The sequence below is a fragment of the Lonchura striata genome, chromosome 2, assembly GCF_046129695.1.
Source record: "Lonchura striata isolate bLonStr1 chromosome 2, bLonStr1.mat, whole genome shotgun sequence".
NCBI lineage: Eukaryota > Metazoa > Chordata > Aves > Passeriformes > Estrildidae > Lonchura > Lonchura striata.
The window spans coordinates 112,388,375-112,412,130 of NC_134604.1; the positions used below are offsets into that span (position 1 = coordinate 112,388,375).

The 23,756-nt window shown below is 42.9% G+C and overlaps 1 protein-coding gene across 2 annotated transcripts; it reads right to left on the bottom strand.

Annotated features, from left to right (window-relative positions):
- Positions 1-1,853: 1,853 nt before the first annotated feature.
- On the bottom strand, positions 1,854-23,052 carry UBASH3A (ubiquitin associated and SH3 domain containing A). Of its 2 annotated transcripts, none has more exons than XM_021540333.3 (14): positions 22,924-23,052; positions 17,879-17,932; positions 16,378-16,564; positions 14,767-14,965; positions 13,916-14,085; positions 12,369-12,577; positions 11,475-11,601; positions 9,312-9,411; positions 8,170-8,292; positions 7,315-7,407; positions 5,304-5,448; positions 3,250-3,356; positions 2,637-2,740; positions 1,854-1,993 (listed from the first exon to the last, which is right to left on the bottom strand). In XM_021540333.3, the coding sequence occupies exons 1-14, from the start codon at positions 23,034-23,036 to the stop codon at positions 1,856-1,858; spliced, it is 1,869 nt and encodes a 622-aa protein (XP_021396008.2). In that variant the 5' UTR covers positions 23,037-23,052; the 3' UTR covers positions 1,854-1,855. The 2 variants fall into 2 exon arrangements, with proteins under 2 accessions (XP_021396008.2, XP_021396006.2); XM_021540331.3 differs by having other exon boundaries at positions 9,312-9,420.
- Positions 23,053-23,756: the final 704 nt, after the last annotated feature.

Consider the following 23,756-nt stretch of genomic DNA (forward strand, 5'->3'; position numbering starts at 1 on the left):
TTTATTTTGGTATTTTAAAGGAAGACACAGGTTCTTAAACAAAACTGGTGTTTGCAGCCCAATCTAGGATTAATGTATACATAATGTATAATGTATGGAAAAACCCCTCGTTATCTCTAGAAAGGTAGAAGAAAATTTCTAATGAAATTTTTTATTATCACCAATACATTAGAAATGACCAGTCTTTCAACTGGCTTTGCTGATTTTCTTGGGTAATACAGCTCTTTGTCAGCCAGACCCATGAGTCACTGCCCTCCCTGCTGACCACAGAGGAGCCCAGCCAACATCTTCAGAGCTCAAAGCAAAATCATCCCTCACCACACCTGCCTCTCTTGGCTGACAGCAAGTGTGTGCTGAGACGTGGAGAAATAGCCAAGCCACAGTCCACTCAGCATTGCAGTGGCATCCTGCTTCCCCTGATTAAGAAAAGGTTGTGGCAACATTTGGTGTTTTTCTCTTTTTCTAGGACTGCAGCTGTAGCCACGCATCTCCTGAGCTTGAGTCCTGTGCTCATTAAAGAGCTCCAGTCTTAGCCCTGGGAACTTTGACTTTCACTGTAAAATTGCAGCACTGTCAGAAACCTGAGAGCTCAAGCATCTCCATCAGAGCTGGGAAGTCAGAATGAATCATTGCAGCTGCACAGCTGAGATAACAAAATCTCTACACCCACAGATAAAGGTGCCTGTCAGGCACTTCTCAGCCCCAAAGCTGGAATGTTGGGTGGGCTCCTCTGCATGCCCCGATGGCTAATGACATGCAGGGACATGTCACATAGGAGCAGGTAGTGAGGAGTGAAAATGAAAGCATTTTTTAGTTATGCTCTGAAAGAAATATTTTCATTTTTTCCTTTCATGGAAAGAAACATTGTACTTTCCTGGAGGCAGTTATCTGATAAGCAGAAAGGAAAAGCAGGAGAAAAACAGACAGTGGAAAGGCATGTTCCTGTTTGCGCATAAAATTTCAGGGCTACATTCTGTTAATTAAGCACAACACCTAGAGAAGAGCTGCAGACACCTTCCAGATGACCCACTGGGAAGGTGGGTCACCATTAATAAATTCAGCACAAAGTAAAGCTGTGGTTCTGCAAGTGCCACCTCAGGAAGGGTTCAGAGTTAAAGCTGCTCATGTCACAGTTTTGTCACCAGTACAGTAACACAGGGCATCTTTCTTTGTCCCAGAAACAATTGGTTCATTTCCCTTCAAACATAAATAATTTAGACCCTTTGGCAATATGCATCACTTGAGAATTGCTGGATGAGGAGCTGATGTGATAGAAAATGGACTCCCTTCATAGAAGAGGTGAATAAAGAGTCAGTGTGGTATTTGCTCTCACAGAACTGATGGAGTGAACAGGAAATACAGTGGCTTTAGCTAGAACTGGTCTCCTTTTCTGGTAGGAGTTGACTTTTTTCAGTCTCAGTTTTTCTGTTGTCTGAAAATATCAAAGTGACTAAAGAAGATAAAAAAAAGGGAATTCTTGCTGGATGTAGTTCAGTCTTAAAAATACAGCATTGTTTACTTCAGTGCCTCTTGGAGTGGAGTTTATAATCAAGTAGTTAAATATCCATATTTATTAAACATTTTTATGCTCAGGAGAGGTTAAAAAGTGCTTACCTCACCACCACCAGAAGTGTTATTTCTCACTTGAACACCACTTCTTAAGTTCATTCTTCTCAGTCACCAAAATAAAAACAAAATCCAGGCACACCAAACTCAGAAGTGTTTTTCTGTGCTTTGACAGCTCAGAGAGGGCATTTCCCACCTCTCTGTGTCTTCTGGATGAATCGCTGGACTGTGATGAATCATAACCTGCCTTTGTCTCCTTTTTGAGAACTGCAAAGGCAGAGATGACCTTTTAATCTTCCATGATAGTATTTCTCCAGTTAAATGCTGCGTTTGCTCCATGAGTTAATGTCTTCACTGGTGGGTTGACCATCTGCCATTTGTTCTCCTCTTTCTGTTCTTCGCAGAAACACATGCCCAGGGAAGGGATCTGAGAAGGAAGTTACCAGCAGGGTCATTGCTTTGACTTGAAGGAGGGGCTTTGCTACAGAAAAGAGCAGCCCCTGATATTCTGTCACTTCTGAAATGAACTGAAACCAGGCTGGAAGCCTGAGGGGTGAAAGCTGAACTTGTAAAGTACAGTAAAGAATTTCTTCCTAGCATCCAATCTAAACCTACTCTCTGTCAGTTTGAAGCCATTGTCCCTTGTCCTGCAACTCTAGGCTCTTATGAAGTTTCTCTCCATTTTTCTTGCAGGCTTCCTTCAGGTACTGGAAGGCTGCAATTAGGTCACCCCAAAGGCTTATTTTCCCACTTTGAAAGGAAGGAGACCAGCTCCCAGTGGAGAGGTTTCCAAATGTGCCTCTTGTCTGTAGGTGTTATGTGGTATTGACTTTCCAGATGAAAATCTTCTCCAAAGATTTAGCTGCCAGTCACATACAAAGCCCCCGGAATAAAATCCTTCTCTTTACCTCCAGAGCTTTGCTAAAACTGTGTGAGGCTCCCTCTGGAACGAGAGAGCTGATGTCACTGGTGCTGGCATGCTGGTACACGTCTTGCTGCATAGGCACTCTCCTTATTAAAAACATAAAGAAACAGCCCAAAGGCTTCCTGATGGAATAAAATCCTCTTACCTTCTGCACCATCTGGGCAAAGTCTCTGTCCCTGCTGGGGAGCCCTGTGAGCGCTCGGGTGAGAGGTGCCAAGGAGGAGCCGTGGCCCACGATGAGGATGATGCCTGGACAGCAGGAAAAGCAAAGAACCATGGTAAGTGGAGCTGCAGCACTGCCACGTTCCCTATCAGATAGAGATGAGGTGGCTTTGGGGCTGTTCATCTTTGCAGACCTTTTTGATAATGTGGCAGAGCGTGTTGTGATGGGCAGAAAGTATCTGGTGTGTTGAGCATGCCAGCTACTGAGAAAAGGCACTTCTGAGGGAAAGAGAAAAAAGCTTTCCAGAAAAGCATATTATCTTTTGCTGAGCTCCATCCTGATGTAGAAAGATGAAGAAAAGGATATACTTTTGCAATTTAGTACTCTACTGTCTCAGTTTTACTGTACTTTTTTCATTTCTATTCCATAAATTGCATTTATGTTACTTCGGTGTAGCCCAGGACAAGCACTGAGTCTGCCTTAAGCTCTGTGCAGTGCCAACAGCTCACATTAAATGTGTTTCTGCTGGCAAATCTCTGCTAGTTCCTGTTACTGCAAGGGTCTGACAGAATATTTAAAGACCTGACAGCTCTACCTTTGCAGGGGCAGGCGCTGATGATCTGTTTTATGACCACAGAGCTTCTGCTGACATAGTCTTCATAACTTTCTGATGGCACCAGAGAAGAGAGCGGGAAGTTACTCCTGACAATAAAATCACAAATGTACGTTAATTTGGAACACACTCAGCAGAATTGAATGACTGCACCAGAGAAAAGGCACTTAGTTAAAAGTTTTATCTACTGTTTTGGCTGACATGCTGTTACCTCTGCTTGTCTGAAGCATTAACTTCTCTCTGAGAAATTTCTATTAAATTTCATGGCTAAGTCTCATAGCTCATAAAGCACCAGATGCAGGGAAAACCAGGCTTCAATAAAACTTGTAGTTTACAGTGGAGATTATTTAAAGCAGGATTTGTGCCTAAGAAAAGCTTTGAGCAATTCTGCCAGCAAGGACCACTGCCCAGACATGAGTTGCAGAACTGGGTCTTCCAATCCTGACTGAGTTCAAACATAGGAGAGACAATAACGATGTGAATGCTTGCAAGATTTGGTACCTCAGCATTAATCTCCTCAATAAACCAAGCAAATAAAAATCTACAATGAACGAGGCTTACCTGCGTTGCTGGGCAAATGGATAGTAAAGACTTCCACTGCTAGAGTTTAATAAAAAAGGTGTTTCCAGGGACAATAATCACAATGCATCACTCCAAAATACCTGAGCACTTCTGCTGAAACCAGGCATTCTTCTTTCTTTTATACACCAAGGCTTTTCAGGCACACAAAAAAACTAAGAGCCAAACCTTCCCACTGCTGTGAATCAGGGCAGCCTCATAGGTTTGGTGGGGCTTGGGTGATAGACAGCTTTTGCAGTGGTTGGATTGGTAAAACCAGACCCTGCTGTTCCATTAGCTCAGTAGTCAAATGAACCTTGTCAATGAATTTTGTTGTGCTGACGCTTAATTTTCGCTTAATTTTATATCTGGTTTTTACTGATACCCTTTGCTGGTGATTCTTTAAGTGATCTCAAACAGTCTTTCATAACACCTGACACCCAAGGATATTTTAGCCCTGCAACTGATGGGAAGAAACTGGAATTCTATGTGCAAGTTTATAGTTTGTCCACCCTGGTTTTGCCTGGACTTGAGCGAGCTATGAGGGGCCTAAACACTGTAGTTAACATTGCCTTAGAGATTCACCTCTGAGCCTCCCACTGCTGTGCATTTGCACACTTTCTTTTGAGTCCAAGTGATTTTGGACCAAAAAACCCCTAGAGAGTACAGGCTGTTAGTGAAGAAAGACCTGTTCTCTAAAAAAAGAAGGATTTTGGAGACTTTATGCAGTCTCAAAGAGACATCCTTGGCTGTAAGGAATGCGTTAAGACAAGAGATGTTTCCTTTCCCCCTTTCTTGAATACATGGGAAATCCCAGTGACAGCTGAGCAATTTCCTGGATCTGGCTGTGCACTGCAAACACTGAGCAGCCTGGTTTGTGAGCAAGATGAGGAGCTAGACTGAATTGGAGGTTTATCATTTCCTGCCAGGCTGTGGTTTGCAAGTGCTCAGAAAAGGCATCGACCCTCACCCCACCAAGTTATGAGGGCTCCAAAAAGTCCTTGGTGAGCACAGTACTAATCTTTGAGCAACTTAAAGTGATGTCAGAAACATCAATTAAAGTGAAATGCTCTTATCTTGCCTGTCCTCAAAACCTCTTGCTGCTGCCCTGAAGACCCTCAGCCAAGGGCTGACAGACCTTATATAATGTCACATGTCTTTGTCACTGAAAATCAGGTAATTCTTCACATTATAAAGTGTTTTTCACATGAACCAAAGGTAAAAGCAAAGCTCCTGGGACCTGACATTAATGCTCATGTCAAGGCAACACCAGAGGAGGGTTGGTGCCATGCACAAGACATTTGTGCTAGTGCACCCATGTGCTGGTGACAGCATAACTTATTTTTATATCCTATTTTGATCTGAATTTGATCAGAATCACCCCAAGTTTGCAGTTCTTGTAATGATTTGTGACACATAAAAGGACAAGATAGCTCAGGGAAAAAACCCCACAGCTTTATCAAACACAGAGCAATTACCTGTAACTTGTATCTATGTCGTAAGATGCCTCCACCAGTTCTGCCACAGTCATGAAGTTAGGGATTGCTCTGCTTGCTTCCCACTTGGTCCATTCAAACAGTCCTGGTTCCACCCTGATTCTGATTTTTTGATTTAATTTAAGCCCTGCAAGAACAAGAAATAGATCTTAGGAGAAAGGTACACTCAAAGTACAACCCTCAGGCTATACATTCTGCCTTGTTTGCTGTTGTAGTTTCATTAGTGAAAATTAATTACTTATTATCAACCAATTAATTAAAGGAAGCCACCATTATATTCTTGTATGATTAACAGAAAGGGACTACAAATAATTATCATCATCATTATAATGATCATAAATTTTGAAGCTCTCTTGTGATGCTCTGCTAGAAGGAAAAAACTCAGTTTACAATGTTGCAATTTGAATAAACTTCAGACAGGAAATATTTTTACCATTTTTATATAGCATTTTCCTCCATGTTCCTCAGTGGAGCAGTAAATTATCCAAATTGTCCAGTATTAGAAATGGAATTCTTTTATAGAAAGAAACATTGTTTTTTGAATATTCTCAAGAGAGGTTACTGAGTGGCAGTGAATGCATTCTGATGTAAACATGGTAATAAACTGTGAACTTGCTGAAAGGAACAGGAGATGAAAACAGAAGAGAGGGAGAGGAAAGGAAGAAAACGATGTTCTGCAATATGAAGGATTAAAATATTTTGATTCAGAAAAGGAGTCATGGAAGCAGTCTTCCCTGATTCACCTTCAGATCCTTCAGAGCTCTGGAAACATCTGATACTTGGGTCAAAATATTTTCTGGAAGAGGTGACAGTGATGATTTGATGAGCAGCTACTCATGTTGAATTCCAGCAGATATGAAACACCTCTGTTTCACATAACATTAGATTCCATTCTAACCTGGAAGGCCCAGAGTTACTGTGATATATCCCACAGAATGCACACACACCAGCAGGTCACAGAATCACAGAATAATGAGGTTGGAAGAGACCTCTAAGATCATCAAGGCCAACCTATGCCCCAACACCTCAACTAGACTATAGCACCAAGTGCCAAGTCCAGTCTTTTTTTAAACACATCCAGAGATGGTGATTCCACCGTCTCCCTGGGAAGGCAATTTCATTACTTTATTATTCTTTCAGTGAAATTTTTTTCCTAATATCTAACCTGTACCTTCCCTGACATAGCTTGAGGCTGTGTCCTCCGGTTCTGTCAGTGCTGCCTGGTGGAAGAGACCGACCCCACCTGTCTGCAACCTCCCTTCAGGGAGTTTTAGAGAGCAATAAGGTCACCTCTGAGCTTCCTCTTCTCCAGGCTAAACAACCCCAGCTCCTTCAAACATTCCTCACAGGGTTTGTGTTCCCACCCCTCACCAGCCTTGTTGCCTCCTCTGGATGTGCTCAAGCACCTCAATGTCCTTCCCAAACTGAGGAACCAGAACTGGACACAGCACTCGAGGTGTGCCCTCACCTGTGCCGAGTACAGGGGAAGAATGACCTCCCTGCTCCTGCTGGTCACACAATTCCTGATCCAGGCCAGGATGCCACTGGCCTTCTTGGCCACCAAGGCACACTGCTGGCTCCTATTCAACCAGCAGTCAACCAGCACCCCCAGGTCCCTTTCTGCCTGAACACTGTCCAGCCACCCTGTCCCCAGCTTGTAACGTTGTAGGGGATTTTTTGTGGCCATTCTAACCTGGAAGGCCCAGAATTACTCTGATATATCCCACAGAATGCACACACACCAGCAGGTCCATTCTCACTAAGAAGGCCCAGAGTTACTCTGATATATCCCACAGAATGTACACACACCAGCAGGTTTGTTGCTGCCTGCATTACCAGCAGTCGAAACCACTTTGTCTTGCCTGCTTAAAGAAAACCACAGACAGCCACAGAGTTGTGCATCTTCCTCATTGCTCATGTCAGATGCTTCACAGAAGTTTGGTGGAGATGTTTGCAGTGTGGCAGAAGCAGCTGGCAGGTTTTGCTGCCTTACCCTGCAGTATGTGCTGAGCTGTCTGCACGCAGCGCAGGGCAGGGGACGAGTACATGTAGCTGACTGTCACCTCCTGGTCCAGCAGAGCTTCCCCTGAATGGCAACAGCAAAATGTGACAGGTGAGAAATTACTACAAAACACTTTCTGCAAAAAAAAAACCCTCAGAGATTTGCAATATCATCAACATGGCCTATATTGACAGTCCCTTTCTATCAATTTTCTTCCCACTATCTGCTGATTGAGCTCATTAGAAAGCTCATTCTAGTGGAAACATCAATTCTAAAATGAGTGTTGGAAGATAATTACAGAAGATTCACCCAAAATTTGCAAAGAGCAGTTATAGGCATGTGGCTGTCTCCATATATCTGAACATCAGAGACAAGTAATTGCAGCAGACCAGCACTGTCACAGTCATGCATCTTGCTCAGGGAGCACAACCAACTTCATCTGGAGAGTGAATAGAGTCAGCCTAGCCCACACCACCCATCCTCCTGCAGCAAGGTGCCCACACTGCTGACCATGGAGCTGCTTCCTCTGGCCAGCCCCTTCACTCCTCACTGTCCACTCAGGGACAACTGCATAAGACATTCATCCCTTGCAGACAAGCAGCAGGACACAGGTAGAGCTCTGCTTCTTCCAGGAGCTGGCAGAGGAGGTCTCAAAGACAAGCAACCAGCTGTGTTCTCTATTTTACGATTTAGTAAGATCTTCCAGTGGTTGCCCATGGAGAATTGTGGCCACAGTGAATGCTGGCAGGAAATTTTTTCTGCTGCAAGGCCAGCATGAGCTTTGGTAGATGATGACAGGCTGCTTCCCAAACCCTTACATTTGCAGGAGGAGAATATCCAGCTTACCTATAAGCCTTGACTGGAAAATACCACAGCAAGATAAAGGAGGATCACATTCAAACTGCTTCATGTTGTCTTTATGCCTTGGCAGGGAGGAGGGAAAATTCAGATCTGCTCTGTAGTATTTCCCTGAAACAAAGCAGGACATTTTGCTGTGGCACAAGGGAGGCAGCAGCTGTGTTGTGTTTGTTTTACAGTCAGTGTCACACTGATGAAAAGCAGCCAGTGCTGTTACCTTAAAGGGGTCATGTTTTAAGGTCACAACACTGGGAAATCATCTGTTCTAAGAGAACAGCCCCTTTTCTTCCAGCTCAGAAGGAGCAAATGGGGAGGAGGAGGAAAAGATCAGGAAATCAGGAGAATTTAGCTTTGCGGGACTCAAGAGAAACAAAAATCAACTTCCTATCTATATTCTTTTACAGTTGCCAAAATGACTGAAAAAATACCCATTTCCACTGAATCAAAATTAAATCAATGCATTGATTATGCAGCTATATGGTACCACTCTCCTCATCTGTAGTGAATTCCATGGGGAATCTTCAGCATAGCAAGGCAGACTTTCAGCATAAAGCTCTCACTTGTGAAATCCCACCTTCTTGTTCCCCTCCTTCCTCCTGACACACATTTCCCTATTTTGGGTCAGTTTTCTTCACCTGAAAACATAGCTTTTCCTTTTTATTTTTTGAGGGAGAGGGAGGAAATTCAGATTTTAATTTATGTCAGTGCTGACATTTCATTTCCACCAGAGATTCCCCAGGTTGGACTAGTGATGTAGTGGGACTCTGATCAAGAGCTTGTGATTCTGACTCAGGCCCGGAAAGGTGGAGGGGTCTGACAACCATCACCTCACGTAATGAGAGATGATGAGGGTGCTCCTGGGATTTGTTCATGTACCAGTGAGCCACCCTTCCATCAGCAGCACAAGAGCTTTGTTTATCTGCAGAATTTAGGGAGCATAAAGATGAAGGACTTTAGGACATTGTGACCTGGTTATGTGCAGGTTGAAGCAGCACTGTGCCTGACTTGCATTGCTATCACTTCTTTGTGCCAGCATTGACATTTACACAAAGATTGACTCTCTTCTACCATTGCTGGGGTTAATTTGGTTTGGTCCTGGTTTTTGAAGATCCTCCTGTTACCTTACTCACCATCTGCAGTCAGGCACTGCTGAAGCCAAGATTTGCCAAAGACCTGATCCACTCTTTCCCCGTGGCACATCACCAGCACCCCTCTCCTCAGGGCAGTGTTCTGAGACTGCTGGGAAAAGGGAGTTTCATAAGGATGTTACCTACAACCTGCAGGAAAAGTCTGGATTCCTGGAGAAGAGACAGCATGATAGGTGCCTGTCCTTAGGACAGTGACAAGCCTGACTGGTTCTCCACTGAAGGCAAATGAAAGACAATCATAAAATCATTAAGTCTGAAAAAGACCTTTGGGATTATTGAGTCCAACCTTTGACTGACCAGCACGTTGTCAACTCAACCACAGCACTGAGTGCCACATCCAGTTGTTTCTTGTACACTTCTAGGTTTGGTAACTCAACACCTCTCTGGAGGTCTGTTCAATGCTTGACCATCCTTTCAGTGAAAAATTCTTCTTGATATCCGGCCTGAACCTCCCCTGGTGTGGCTTAAGGCCACTTCTTCTTGTCCTATCACAGGTCACATCCCTAACCTTCATGGGCTGCATGTTCTAATTCTGTGTTAGCACAAGTGAAAGGCAGTGCTGGTAACAGATCTTTTAACCTCAGTGTGGGAAGGAATCATAACTTTAATTTATATCATATGGGTGATATAAACAAAAGCCGGAAAATTAGCTAAGATCTGACTGGCAATGCCCTTTTTAACACCCAACTTCTCCTTCTTTTCCTAGTGAAAATACTACTTCTATGTTTTCATAACTGTGTGGCCAAATCAACAGTGGAACCCAGACCTACAGGGCCACTTTTTAAACTTAGACTGCATGGACTTAAAAATAAATTTGAAGTAGTTTGGGGTTAGTCTACAATGAACATTAAATACAAATGAGAAGATAAGAAGAAACAAGGCAAAGGTTTTAAAACTTTAAAACAGTGCTGCAGCACTGAATTAAGTGCTCTGCATCTTCTGCAACAGAAAGGGAACTCTTAAGAAGTTGTTTGAGGTTGATATTCATGCATTCTGTTAAACACTTGCAATTCAGCCATGAAACACCCATCAGCTGCCACAAGATCAGAATACAGACCCAAGGTTTTGTGCTCTTCCTCCTCTCCTTGAGAGGAACCCAGAGGCCAGGGAAACTCTAGACTGGAGATTGTGCCCTTCTGCAAAACACATTTCTCAGGCCAAGCCTTGGCTCTGCCACAAATCTGACCTGGATAAGAGAGGCCAAGAGGCAGAGGAAGGACGTGTGACTTGTTCAGAAAGTTCTACAGTCATATACACGGTGTCCTGGAGGCCCCAGGATGGAAGTTCCCTCAAGGTGTCCTCATTGTCTCTGATGTCAGCACAAGCCAGCCTGGGGTTATTGCCCAGCAGGAAGAGAGGACAGCAAGCTAAAGGGGTTTCTGAGGCATGTCTGTGCTGAAAATGCATTTTGGCATCTCTGACAGAGGCAGAAAGGCAAAGCAGATGCAAATGTGCTGTAGGAAAAAATCAGAGTTCTTATTTGTTTTGCTCTTCCTACCAGAAGACCAGTGGACATGGAAAAAAATGATAGATTCTGGACCTGGGTGAAAAATGTGATACTACCAGTGCTGTTAACCACTCCAGATAGCTTATCTGTGCAGTTATCTTCACCAGCTAAATCTCTAAAAATAGAAAAAAACGGAACATTTAAATGTCATCTGGGGCCATGGAAGCCTCCAAGATGACATCCACAGAATCCAGACATAAGAGCAGCCATGAACAGTGAGCCTAATTCTGATTTATTTACTCTGCCCGAAGCCATGTGGAAGTCAGGGGAGGTTATGTATGTGTCTCACCTGTCAGACTTGTCTGTGCTCAGAGAAACCTGAGCAGAGAACTCTGTGTTGTGCTATTATGACAGGAACAGTGAAAGATTTATGAAAGACAAGTGTGATATACATAATATACATTACAGAAAAATGCATGAGCTATTATACAATACAGTATCAGTGTGTGTATATATATATATATATATATATATATAAATGTACAACCATAATAAATAAAAGTGTGTATAAATGTACAATAAAACATGAAAATATGAGGGAGGAAAATGAAGATATGACTAAATTTACCAAATGTCATTAATTAATAGCATATCTGCCAAAGCATGGGGCAAAAATGAGAAATGGAAAAAACAATTACCTGAAGAGAAAGAACATTGGTTACACTCCTTGACATACTGAGATTTTGGGCTTCCCCATTCAGTTTTACACTGGGCTCATTTTCTGTTTTAGTGAAGGATCTTGAAGCTGTGTCAAAAACATATTCCCTGTAGAAAAACAGAAGCAACACACACAAACATACAGGCACACACACAAATAGAAGAGACTTTTGAGTCATGATGTTGTTTACACGATCAGCAAGTCAGGATTCGTGTTCCATTCAATACTTTTTGCACACTTGCAATCCACCTCATAGCTTTGCTGTTCATTTAGAATATGCCCAATAAAAATGAGGTTAAAATATGAGGAACTGATGGTATATATTGGGTGCAACCCTGCCAAAGTGGGACCTTCAAGCAGGAAATAACTACCTGGTGGCCTCCTCCCTTTCTCTGAGACATCAAGAAGAGCACTAAAACTTCCCAGCTTAGAAAAATCAGCTCTAATCTACAAGTAGCATCAGCTGTACTGCAGAATGAAGTGCAGGAAGCCAGACAGGTGCCTTCTGATGCAGGGCACATCAACAAGATAAGGGTGGTGCCAAGGTGGTGGAGCAACTTTTGTGTGGTTTCATTTCAAGCTAACTTTACAAGCCCTTGAAATGAGGAGGAAAAAAAAAGAAGAGAGCAGAGAGCCAGGCTGAAGGCTGAGCCTGCCCTGGCAGAATGTGCTCTTTCAAAATTCATTAGGGCGTTCAGGTTCTTCAAGAGTGAACAGGGGTCATCCCTCGAGCAGCTGAACTTATGAACTCTGGGTGCCTGCAGCAGAAGATGTCCCAGCATCCCACCCAGACCCTCAGGATTCCCGCTCTACGCACAGATCCCAGCAAGGAGGAACTGCCAAAGAAAGCCACACCCATGAAACCCCAAACTACCTGTGCTTGACCCAGGTGTCTGACTCGTGGGCTTTCTCGGTGTAGTTCTCGGGGAGGAAGCCCCTGCAGCCGGTGCGGTGCGAGGTGCCGATCACCCAGCCCTCGCTGGCGGCGCTCTGCTGCCTCGGGTCCACGTAGATCAAATCCCCAGCGTTGATCATCAGCTCATCAATGTTCTGGGGTTTGTACTGGAAGAGAGCCCTCAGCCTCTGCGGGGACACACAGCAGGGTCAGGGTGTTCAGCTGCTCAGGGGATGGCTGTTCGCCTCTCCTGGTCACAGAACCAGCTCTGTTTTCCACTCTGTGACCTGCTCCTTAGTGACACTTTGCCAGAGGAAAATTTTGGAAAGAATTCAAGATGGGACCTCTGAGTTGTTTTAGATGATGTGATTTTTTTTTTTAAGGGTGAGTTTGGCTCATATCTTCACCACAAGACCCCCAGTTACAAGACCTTTTAAGGATTTATTGACCAATAAAACACTGCCAGCGAGGATATTTACATTTTTGACCCAGTCTTAAATATTTCATCTTGTGGATAGATGCTACAGTGTGGATTTCTTAGCCAATCATGTTATGACACACAAACCTACAGTACTGCATTCTAAACTTCTTGTTTACCTTTGTAACTACTTCTGTTTTTTCTATATCGTAAACTCTAAAACTCTAAACTTTCCTCTATTTAACATAACATGTCTCTGTCTTAAACTATAAATCTGCATTCTCCCTTCTAGCACCTAAGTTTGGAAGCCTTTTCCAAGGTCTCAGATCAAATCCTGTGTTTAATTCTAAGCTTTGGCTTCCAGGCCCAAAGTTCTGAGGATTCCCTGCATTTTGAATTCCAACAGAAAAGGAAGACACTATCACACCTACAATACGTGTAAAAACAGGCATTTGGTTTTCACAAAAATTCTTTTCCCCCCACTAACTGGTACAGAATTATTTGAAAGGAAACATAGATCTGACCTATTTTTGTGATTGCTGCAGCTCTCCCGAGTGTGACTAAAATCCAACATGAGACTTGTGGCAAAGTGACTTACTGATCTGACAAAAAGCTGTTGAACATTCTGTAATTTAAATTTGGAAATGAGAACTGAAAGAATGGTGACTGGTTTCAACTAAGAGTCTGCTAAGCAGAAAATCATCAACGAGAACTGACCCCTGCTCACAGCTGCAGTTTTCATCATGTCTGGAACAATCAAGAAAACTAATTTTGCTTATGGGAATTTTACTGCAAAACTGTAAACTGACAAATCCTAGAAAATATTAAAGGATCATGATTTCCCGTCTCTTATTTTCTCGTGTCATGCTAAGATTAGGTTTTTTTCCTCTGGGGTTTGGAATTAGATTTTGAGACATGCAGGTCAAGCAACCTACCAAAATAAAGGTATTATCTACCAATTCAGGAGTGCAGTTTTTCAGTTCAAAATGGCACTGGAAACAACCATGCTCTTTGAAACACTGTGCTGAGCAGGCAGAGATTTTCTTAAAGATGGGAAAGGCAAGATGATTGTAGCCAAGGAAATGAAAGGCTCACGAAATGAAATTACCTGGTAATGCACAAAACGCATGTCCCGTGAATACAGGGCAGCCACCCACTGGCAGGGCTCCCCTGGGTTAATGCATTTGGCCAGTTGTTCCAAAGTCTTCTGGTGGTGAGGGTAAAACCTGTGAGCCAAGGTAAGGTGGAACTGCTTCAAGGAGGGCTTCACGTGGCAGTCTAGGGATGAAACAATCACATCACGACATAGGAACAAAGGTTGTTTAAAGCTCTCTTGTTTTATCCTACACAATCTGCATGATGCAGGAAATATCATGGTAACTAGTGGTACAGTAGATCTACTGAGTAATGGTTTTGAAGGGTGTCATGGTTTTAGTCATGCCAAAATCATTCACAAATGTGGACTAGATTTACTTCCTGCCTTCATCTGTGAGGAAAGTGAATGATCATGCTTGGATTTCCTTTCCCAGCCTGAGGTGCACTGAACTCATTTCTCCCAGGCAAAGCCATTCTGGGGCTGTGCCCTTTCAGTCTCCACTGGTGATGCTGTTTCCCTTGGAAAAGGTTTTAGACCCTATTCCTAGGGATGCAGCCAGGCCATCCATCTGGACCACAGCACCAGGAGGGTGGAGATCTGGGGAGAGTTAAGTCCCTGCCCATCTTGGATATCCTGATCAATCACCTGAGTTGCACACAGGATCATTTCAGCTTCTAGGCAAAAGTGCTGTCTTCAAAGAAAAAAACATGCTCCTCTGGCTACTCTGCTTGCAAATCTGTAGGAGCACAGACTGTCAGGAAAACATAGTCTAAGCTCCTCTGGAGACACAGGCCATGTTTCCAGTACTGTGGCTATGCATTTGTGCTACAACCCACCCGTTTTCCCTCTGGTGTTGGTCCTACCTGCCAGAGCTGAAGCCTCTGATGAGAATGCCACAGCAAACTCTTTGAGGACATTTGCCTGGCTGCCATCAATGAAGAAGCCAAGGTAGCTGGGAGATGCATGTAGTGTTAGGGAAATGGATGGTGGAAAAATCTGGGAAAAGCTGTCACCAACTTGCTTTAGGATGTCATACAACAATTCCACTTTCTGGTCTTCACACTGAAAGAAATCAGACGAGGAGCAGGCTTTATCCACCAGCTCACAGCCAGTGTTGTAGTCTCTGTCATACAGCACTTGCAGAAAATTGTGGGGCTATAAACTTCCTGAGAAACACAAAATAACTAGGAATTTGTCTGAAATTCCTGACATTAAACCCAGCAGTATTTGGCAGCTGGATCAGCACAGTGTCCTGATTCTATAACAGGAGATGGATCCTTCAACCCAAGGCATATCTAGCCTGGGTAGGAAAAAGCCAAAATATTTTACCATCTGTCAGGGTGTGCAGAAACCAGACTGAAATGAGACAGGAATAATGATTTCCCTCTTCAATTCTAAGTAGGGATTTGTGTTATTGTTATCCTACAGTCCTTTACTGAGATGTGCAAGGTGAGGGTTACAATACAGCCATCTCTTCCAGACAGGACTTTAAACTTGATGCCTCCCAGGAGCATGACATTCATTATTAATGAATGATTTTTGGTCTGTATAATTGTGTTTAATGGTCACAGAACACCACTCAGTATTTTGCAACAAAATAGTCTTATTTTCACTGTCTCTCCTTTTTTGGCATAGTTGCGATGACACACCCTTAAGGGAGAAGGAAGCACTTAATGGTTTAACATAAAAGTATGATGAACAAATTAATTTTTGTCCTGCTCTAGCCCAAGCCTGTTTCAACAAATCCCAGACACAGCTGATGCTCATGTGTTTCACCATCAACATGCTAAGACTGGATTCCGGAAGGCTCCAGAGTTTTTCCAGACTAGTCCAGTGCTGGACATCACAAAATATTTCACAAAATCTTCAGCTTCAATGAAAAGGGTAAAATTTGGGACATGCCACCATAGCAGTGACCAGCTGATGGGGCTCTCTTGGGAAGGCAAAGATTTTCCTGAGATTCCCACAGCCTTGTACCAAAGCTGTCTGCATCCTAGGATGACCCTGCCCCTGCTGCACAGCTGGCTGATGACAGCCACTACTGCCCTGGCTGGGAAGGGTTATCATTCTAAATCCATGCAGCAATGGACTCATGGAAGTTTGACACTGCACAGGGCTGCCCTAGGTGGATCTACCAAAATGGCACTGGAAACTTCTTTGAAATACTGTGTTGAGCAGGTTTTCTTAAGGATGATGACTGTAGCAAAGAAAAGGAAATGGTCAGGAAATGAAATAAATCTGATTCCAGTACCAGCTGTCAGCTCCCCCAAAACATCCCACTCAAACATGAACTGCGACCCAAACATTCAGCATCACCCAGGCGTTAATCACCACTCAAACATTAAGCACCGTGCCGGGACCTGGGTCACGTCATTTGACCACCACCAAGTTCTGGTGTCAGACCACAGCAGGTGGCCCAGTTTCACCACGTGTCACCCAGCTGAAACCCAAGCTTTGGGCTCTCCTTGCCTCACCGTGAAGAAGTCGCAGAGGGTGACGTGTGGGAAGACCTCGTGGGCTCTGTTCTTCCCGCACTGCCGCTTGCTCTCCCGCCAGAAGTCCTGCAGGCGGCCGTGCAGGCGGCCCCGCGGGCACAGGTAAAGGGCATATTCCTGGGGGATGGGGTCATCCAGGGAGGGGTCGTTGCAGTGGGAATGCAGCCTGAAATCAAGAGCGTAACACTGAGAGTAACTCCGGTTTCCTGTGCCTGAAGGCCTCCTTAGCATGGATCACAAAAAGGAAATTTTATTATTTTCTTTCAAATGAAAAGCTGAAGTAAAAGCTCATTTTTCTCTCCGCAGCACTAAATAACAAATTTTTTTCTGCTTATTTTTTCACTACTTTACATTTTATCATATGCCTTTACTTCTGTTAGTGTCTGAAAATGAAAGAAAACAAACAAAAAAACCTTTTTAGGGTTTGGGGTTTTTTTCCCCTTTTTCATGACTAGAAACTGAGAACTGAAGGAGGAAAAAGCCAATGGGTGGAACACATTGAAGAATGACAAAATTTAAACCAGCTGAAGATTAAAAAACCACTCAAAATGAGCCTTTTTATTCAGCCCTAAGAAAATCCAGCAAGACAAATCAGTAACACACAAGGAAAGGTCAGAAATTTGTATGCCATGTGGTGATATTGTTCGCCATGTCTTTCACATGATGGATGTTTGTCTTTGCAGCTGTTGGATTGGGAATGGCTGTTGGGAAGTGTGGCAGCATCCCTGAAAAAATTATTTGGAAAGCATATGCCATTCTCAAATGCCTCCTCTGGCTTTTTACAAAAGAAAATGAAAGAAAACAAAACAAAAAATCAACTGAACCAAGGAAAAAAAGGCAAAAAAACCCAAAAAGCAAAAGAGAACCCAAAAGAAAGTGCAAGGAAAGTCTGTATTTAATGTGAAGGTGAATTAAAACAACAACAAAAAGTTATCAGCAAACATGAATGACATATAAATACTCCATGAGAGTCTTGGTAGAGAGGAGAAAACTCTGTGGCATTCAAAACTGAGAAGTTATTTAAATTGTAATAATACCTCCCTCTGACCATCAGCCTCTCACCTTTAATTTCTGGTGGGCCTTTCTGTTCCCTTTCAGCTGTTGTTTCTGCACGTGTTTGTAAGTGCAGTCATGGGTTTACAAAATTTTTCCCTGTTTCCTTGTTACTTTCTCTCAGAAGGCTTAAAGCTGAGGAGGATTTTCTGACCAGACCAGCTAGTCCTGGGAACTGACTCATTGATAAAAGTAGTTGTTTTTTTTTAAATTTACCTGGACCTTCTGCAAGTTACCTTGTGTCCCAGAATAATTGCAAATATAAATATTTTTTTCTCTGAGTGAAATAAATGAAAAAAAATCTCAAATTCATGTTTGTGTTTTTTATGGCAGCTAACTTCAAATTCAATTACAGGATGAGCACATCAACAAGAATTTTTAGGCAGGTTTAATGTGAAGGCACACCTTAGAAATCACAGGTACTTACCATTTTACTGCATCTTCTATTGTCTTTTGTCCAGTAGCAACCAAGGCTTTTTGCCTAGAAAAAGCACAAAATTGGTTCCTCAAAATTCTGAAAGAAAACTTTTATGAAGTAGAGGCATTCAGTGACTTTGGTCATCAAGTCTATTTTCCAGGACCTTTAGCAGGACCTTTAGCAAGAACTTTTTTCTAGCAAATGTTCTTGAAGCCTTCCAGATAGCTTTTTTCTCACTGCAGGTCTTTAATTCCTGGAAGATTTGTAACCTGTCCTCCTGTGAGATGCTTTCCTTTGTGTTCTGGAGGTGTTCCTTAGCAGCCTTACTGACTGTAAGAATTTCCTTGGGCCTAGATAAACCATCCATCCAAGCATTGAAGAACAGGATTTTCTTGGTTCATAGCAAAAAGGGTCTGATTCTGTGGGGGTCCAGGGCATCCCTCTGGCTGCCCTGAAGGTCTGGGACCCTGGCAGGGGTCAGGAACCCCCCTGGACAGAGCCCCCAGAGACACTGTCTGTGATCTCTGCCCATGGAAAAGAGTTTTCAATCTTACAGGGTGAATTACAAGCTCTGAGTGTTTGATACCAGTAATAATTAAGTGTGGCACGGGTGCAAAAGTAAAATTTTAGCATTCTAGAAGAGGGGTTCAAAGGGGACAAGATGGAGGAAATTAGGTGTGTCTTGTCCTTTTTCTCCTTCTCCATGCCCTCCACATTTCACTGTGGTGTTGGCATTTTTCTGTTGGTTCAGGCTGGGGACACACTGTCCAACGTAGGTGACAGATATTGGCACGTTCTTGTAAATCCAGCCCAGGGAGTTTCTGGTATTTAATGTTTGTCACATCCCACTGAGGGCAGAGCCCCACACGCTGCCCTGCAGGACAGAGCTGGGCAGGGCAGCAGAACATGTGAGAGATAAACAGAATAAACAACCTTGAAACCAGCACAGACCAATTATGGCTTCTTCTTTGGCAGCGGGGCAGAAAGACAGAGACTTTCTACAATCTCGGAATCATCAATTCAATCATCAATCACTCTGACATAATTTAAGATGCCAGGGCCAAGCCCATGCATTAAAACTAACCAAAATCTATATTGGGGTTTGGAATCTGGATTGAGGACCCCTCAGAGCCAGCAGAGAGCCAGATCTAAGACAGCAGCTCAGTCCCAGGTGAGGGACAAAATCTCTCATTTCTCTTTGTTAATGCAACTTCCCTTCTCTGTGGTAGGATTTGATTCACATTTCCTTTTCTAACTAGGGCTTTCAAAAAGCCAGCTACGTGTTTCACATGAGCAAATCTCTGTGCCTGAATACTGGGTGATGGGTGAAGGATTCCAATGTTCAATCACCAGCTGCACTCATGAACCCCTAAAATGCACCTACAAACTTCCCAGAAGAAACATGAAGGGGATGTAGAGACAAAAGACACTGGAAAAAAAAAAAACCTACTGAATTTCTTGACATCTGCTGATGTTTTTCCTTCTCTTTTGAGGCCATCTTTTCTGGCCACTGGCTCCTGAGGGCACTGAGTTGTGTTGTCTCCTCCCATTTTTGTTCTTCATCCATCCCCGTGACACCATCACACATCAGCAGTGTGTGCACTGAGCTGCAGGACTCAGCTCATCCTTATGTTCCCTCCCAGCCTTCTGTCCTCTCTTCAGTGTAAAAACTACACTTGGGCTTGTTAATAACATTTCTATGCAGCCATTGCTGGCTCTTCAGTGGGGGTCAGAAGGGATGAGGACAAACATGAGCCTTTCCACTCAACCTTTACCTTCTATCTCTCTTCTCCATAAAGTTAATCAGTTCCTGTGGCCAGAATGATGCAGAACCATGAGGTCTAAAGCCAGCCCATTCCCTCTGTGACTGAACATTGGACATTTCCTTTCTGTGCCCCAGCTGAACCCTCCTTCTGTCCCTCTCCTCACTCAGCCTTTCCTGCTGTGCTGTCAGATTAAGCCCTTTTCTGACCCAGAGATGGGGCAACTGAGAGGCTTTTTAAAAGCTTTTATTCCATTTTCAGTCTCATGTGAAGGGTGAGACAATACAGATGTTATAATTCACGCCATAACAATCAAAAGCCAACTGTTTCCTAATTACAACACACTATAAGTGTTTCTTGGCCTATCAGCTTTTGCCACACCACATTGTAGATGCCTTAAAGCCAATCATCTAAAATTACCCCTCATGGGTCCCACTACAATGCACCTTTCATAGTTCTATTTCTCTAAAACATCCAGTCTTATTTGCAAGGCCATCCTTTGAAACTTGTTTCTAGCTCCATTTCTCTCTCAACAATGTCTGTTTTATGTCACGGCATTTCTAAGTCAGCATTTCTTATCTCAAAGTTTGCACACAGGTGCACACTGTGTGAGCCTTCTGCCAGGCTTTGAGAATTCCCTACACATCCATCTCCCACACTGTGCCTTGTGGAAGTGTTGGTGGCAATGATGCCAGGGTTCAGAAGCACTCATTGCACCTCCAAGGGAGTGTTTTAGCAGTTCATGCCATGCTGCTCTCCCACCTGGGCACAAGCTCTGTGAAAACAGCTCTGAAGCTAAAACCAAGCTTGGCTTCAGCTTTTATAACCATGGGGCCTTCAAAATTAAACGTGATAAGACAAGGGAGACGTGAGGCCATGAACTGCCATCCTGCTCAGCCCCATCTCGTTGTTCTCTCATGCTCCTCTCCATACCTGTCCCACCTTTTGTCTCCTCACATGTTGGCTGTAGGATCATTTCCAGCAAGGTTTATAGAGCCCTTAGCACTAGGGGTGTGACTAATTTTACACTTCCAAGATGAGAAGGGAAAATTGAAAAATAATGCAAATAATAAGTTCTGCATGTACCAATTTCTCTCAGATAGAGAGAAGAATAAACCATTGAGAATCTGTAATAAAAGCAAATTAAAAATGCATCTACAGTGAGAGTAATCTGGCTCTTCCCTAAAACAGAAACTGCTGGCACAGTTTCTTGTGGAAATTTTTTATCTTAGGCTAGACTTGACCCTCACATATGTGAGTTTTGTTCACTGGGGAAATGCTGCTTTGGCCTGTTGGTTCTACATGATGGAAAATTTTGTAATACTTCCATCCCGCCTCACATTTCTCAGGCCAGGACATCTCAAAAGAAACTTTTCAGTACTTTCATTCATGGTTTAATTGAGGGACAACAGAGACGGATGAAAGGTTTTTTAAAAACGCAATCAGAATTTTGAAGGTCTTAACGTCAATAATAGGGAATAAAACTTTTTAAAATTGCTTTTTGATATTTTGTTATCTTACATCAATTTGCACAGTATTTCTGCTGCTGCTTCTTGACTTTGAACTGGGAAGCACAAAGTAATATCAGTAACAGCATTTGAAGGGGATTGGAAAAGAATCACATAAAACAGAAAAAAATTCAAAAAGTAGCGATTACTTTGAGCTGACTGAAGTTACAGTATTAACAGAGAAATTATGAGCCATATTTTCATCTAAAATCCCATTGTGCATTACTGGGAACAAGGGACTCACAGTTCCTTTGTGAGCTTTGCCCATCGTGTCTGATACTGATTGCTACCACAGCTGTTCCCAAAAAACAACACAGCACTTACAAATGGAACCTCTTCCACTCCATTTTCAGTCAAAAGGTAGAAATATCTTGCTCTTCTTTCTCAAATATTTTTATGAGGGTTTCTTTGATATTTAAATACTAAGATCTATTTTTTGAACTGTTTGAACCATTCAGAAATTGGAAAATCCTCCCCAAAACTTGCCTGTCCAACAGGAGAGATGTTTGGGGGAAGAGTGACTGGCATTTTTCTTTTTCATTTAACTTGTTTATCTGGCACCAGTTACTCTCTCATCCATTGGAGTTGCCAAGAATAGAGCCATGATTTTCGGAACAAGATCTTCATTCAAGACAGGAAGAAAAACTGACAGACTAGGGGTCATCTTAACGAGAAAAAAACAGTTTCCAGTGACACAGTCCAGTAGGAGATTTTTGCCAGGCCTGAAAAAACCTTTGGCTAGAAATTACACCTCTGTTTAATTCCTTTATAATAAGAGTAATAAGCAGCAAAAAATGAAAGAGGATGTATCCCAAGAGCAAACTATGGTCAACTTCTCAACTCATTGAGAAGCCTTTCAAAACTCAGGATGTGGAAGTGTGTGCGTCTTTGGATTTACACAGTATTTTAAAATATTGGATATTGAGCAGATGAGTTTTGCTGTGTGGGCAATACACACTATATGTGAAAATACATATATATGAGAAAATATATATCATACTATAGATTTATAGATACTATAGATACTATAGATACTATAGATACTATAGATACTATAGATTTAGATTCACACAGTATTTTAAAATACAGATATTGAGCAGATCGGTTTTGCTGTGTGGGCAATACACACTGTATGTGAAAAAAGATATATATATGAGAAAATATCTCATATATCATACTACAGATTTAGATTTACGCAGTATTTTAGATCTACACAGTATTTTAAAATATGGGATATCGAGTAGATTGGTTTTGCTGTGTGGGCAATACACACTATATGTGAAAATATATATATATATGAGAAAATATCTCATATATCATACTATAGATTTAGATTTACGCAGTATTTTAGATCTACACAGTATTTTAAAATATGGGATATCGAGTAGATTGGTTTTGCTGTGGGGGCAATACATACTATATGTGAAAATATATATATATATGAGAAAATATATACTATAGATTTAGATTTACACAGTATTTTAGATCTACACAGTGTTTTAAAATATTGGATATTGAGCAGATTGGTTTTGCTGTGTGAGCAATACACACTATACATGAGAATGTATATAAATGAGAATATATCTCATATATCATACTATATATGAGAATTTAATATATGAAATTCAGAGCAAGGTCTGATCCCTGCACAGGGACATCACCCCCAGGAGCAGCACGATCTCCTGATCTCAAAAACCAGGCTGCCCGTATTGGGATTTTATGGCAAACACCTCATATCTCAAATAAATCTCCCTGTGCAAGGGCAGCTGAGCACGCTACTCACGCGATATGAGCCGGGAATCCTTTGGCCAGGAGAGGCTCGAGGAGGGCAGAGGTGCTCCTGCCCCAGGGCTTGTTGGACACCTTTGCGTACAGCTGTGCCTCAGCCACCGCCATCTCCTCCGTGTCCTCCCCTCCCCGTGCGCTGACACAAACTGGGAGGTGGGAGGAGGGTGTGAAGGAGGGAGGGAGGCAGAAAATGAAACAGAGAGAGAAGCAGATAAAATGAAAAAAATGAAAAAAAAAAAAAAACCCACCAACCTTACACCCCTTGTGATCTTTTCTGACAAAACCTGACATCCTGTTTTCATAGAATCTGCACCTCTGAATTTTTGTCGTAGGGTGGCTGAAAAAGCAAAAGCTTTTCCTATCTGCCCTGGTGGAACAAGATGAGGAGCCCAAAGGTAACCACCACAGTCAGTGTGAGCTTGCTGAAGGAGTTGAGGTGAATCTTTTAGCTTTTCACTCTAAACTGTCTCCCAAAAGCCACTAAATCCACCTGAGCTGCCACTGTACCAGGGAGAACAAGAGGGGCTGTCCTGCAGTGTGTAGGAAGTTAGTCTGGAGGCCAAAACTTTCCTTTGGGCTCAGTTTTCAAGTCCTCCTGCCCATATCTTATGTGGCTCCTGCTTTGGTCTTCTCAGCCTAAGGCAATGAACAACCAAACTGTGAAATACTAAACCCAATATCACATCACACCCTGAGGCTGAGCTTGGAGCAGATCAGGGTGGAAGCAGGGAGCAGAATTTGTCCTTTGCAGTGGTGCCAGTCCCACTGTGGGAGCCTTTGCAGAGCTGCCCTGGCTGGTTCCCAGCCTTTCCAGCATGGCCAGAGTGG

Bases quoted from the DNA above. Each gene is read 5' to 3' on its own strand.
- UBASH3A (XM_021540331.3), bottom strand. From the start codon at position 23,036: ATGGCGGTGGCTGAGGCACAGCTGTACGCAAAGGTGTCCAACAAGCCC. The intron at 11,602-12,368 runs GTAGTTTGGGGT...GTTTTTCTACAG, and splicing joins GACACCTGGGTCAAGCACAG to GGAATATGTTTTTGACACAG. The intron at 2,741-3,249 runs GTAGAGCTGTCA...CCTGCTGTCCAG, and splicing joins CAGCGCCTGCCCCTGCAAAG to GCATCATCCTCATCGTGGGC.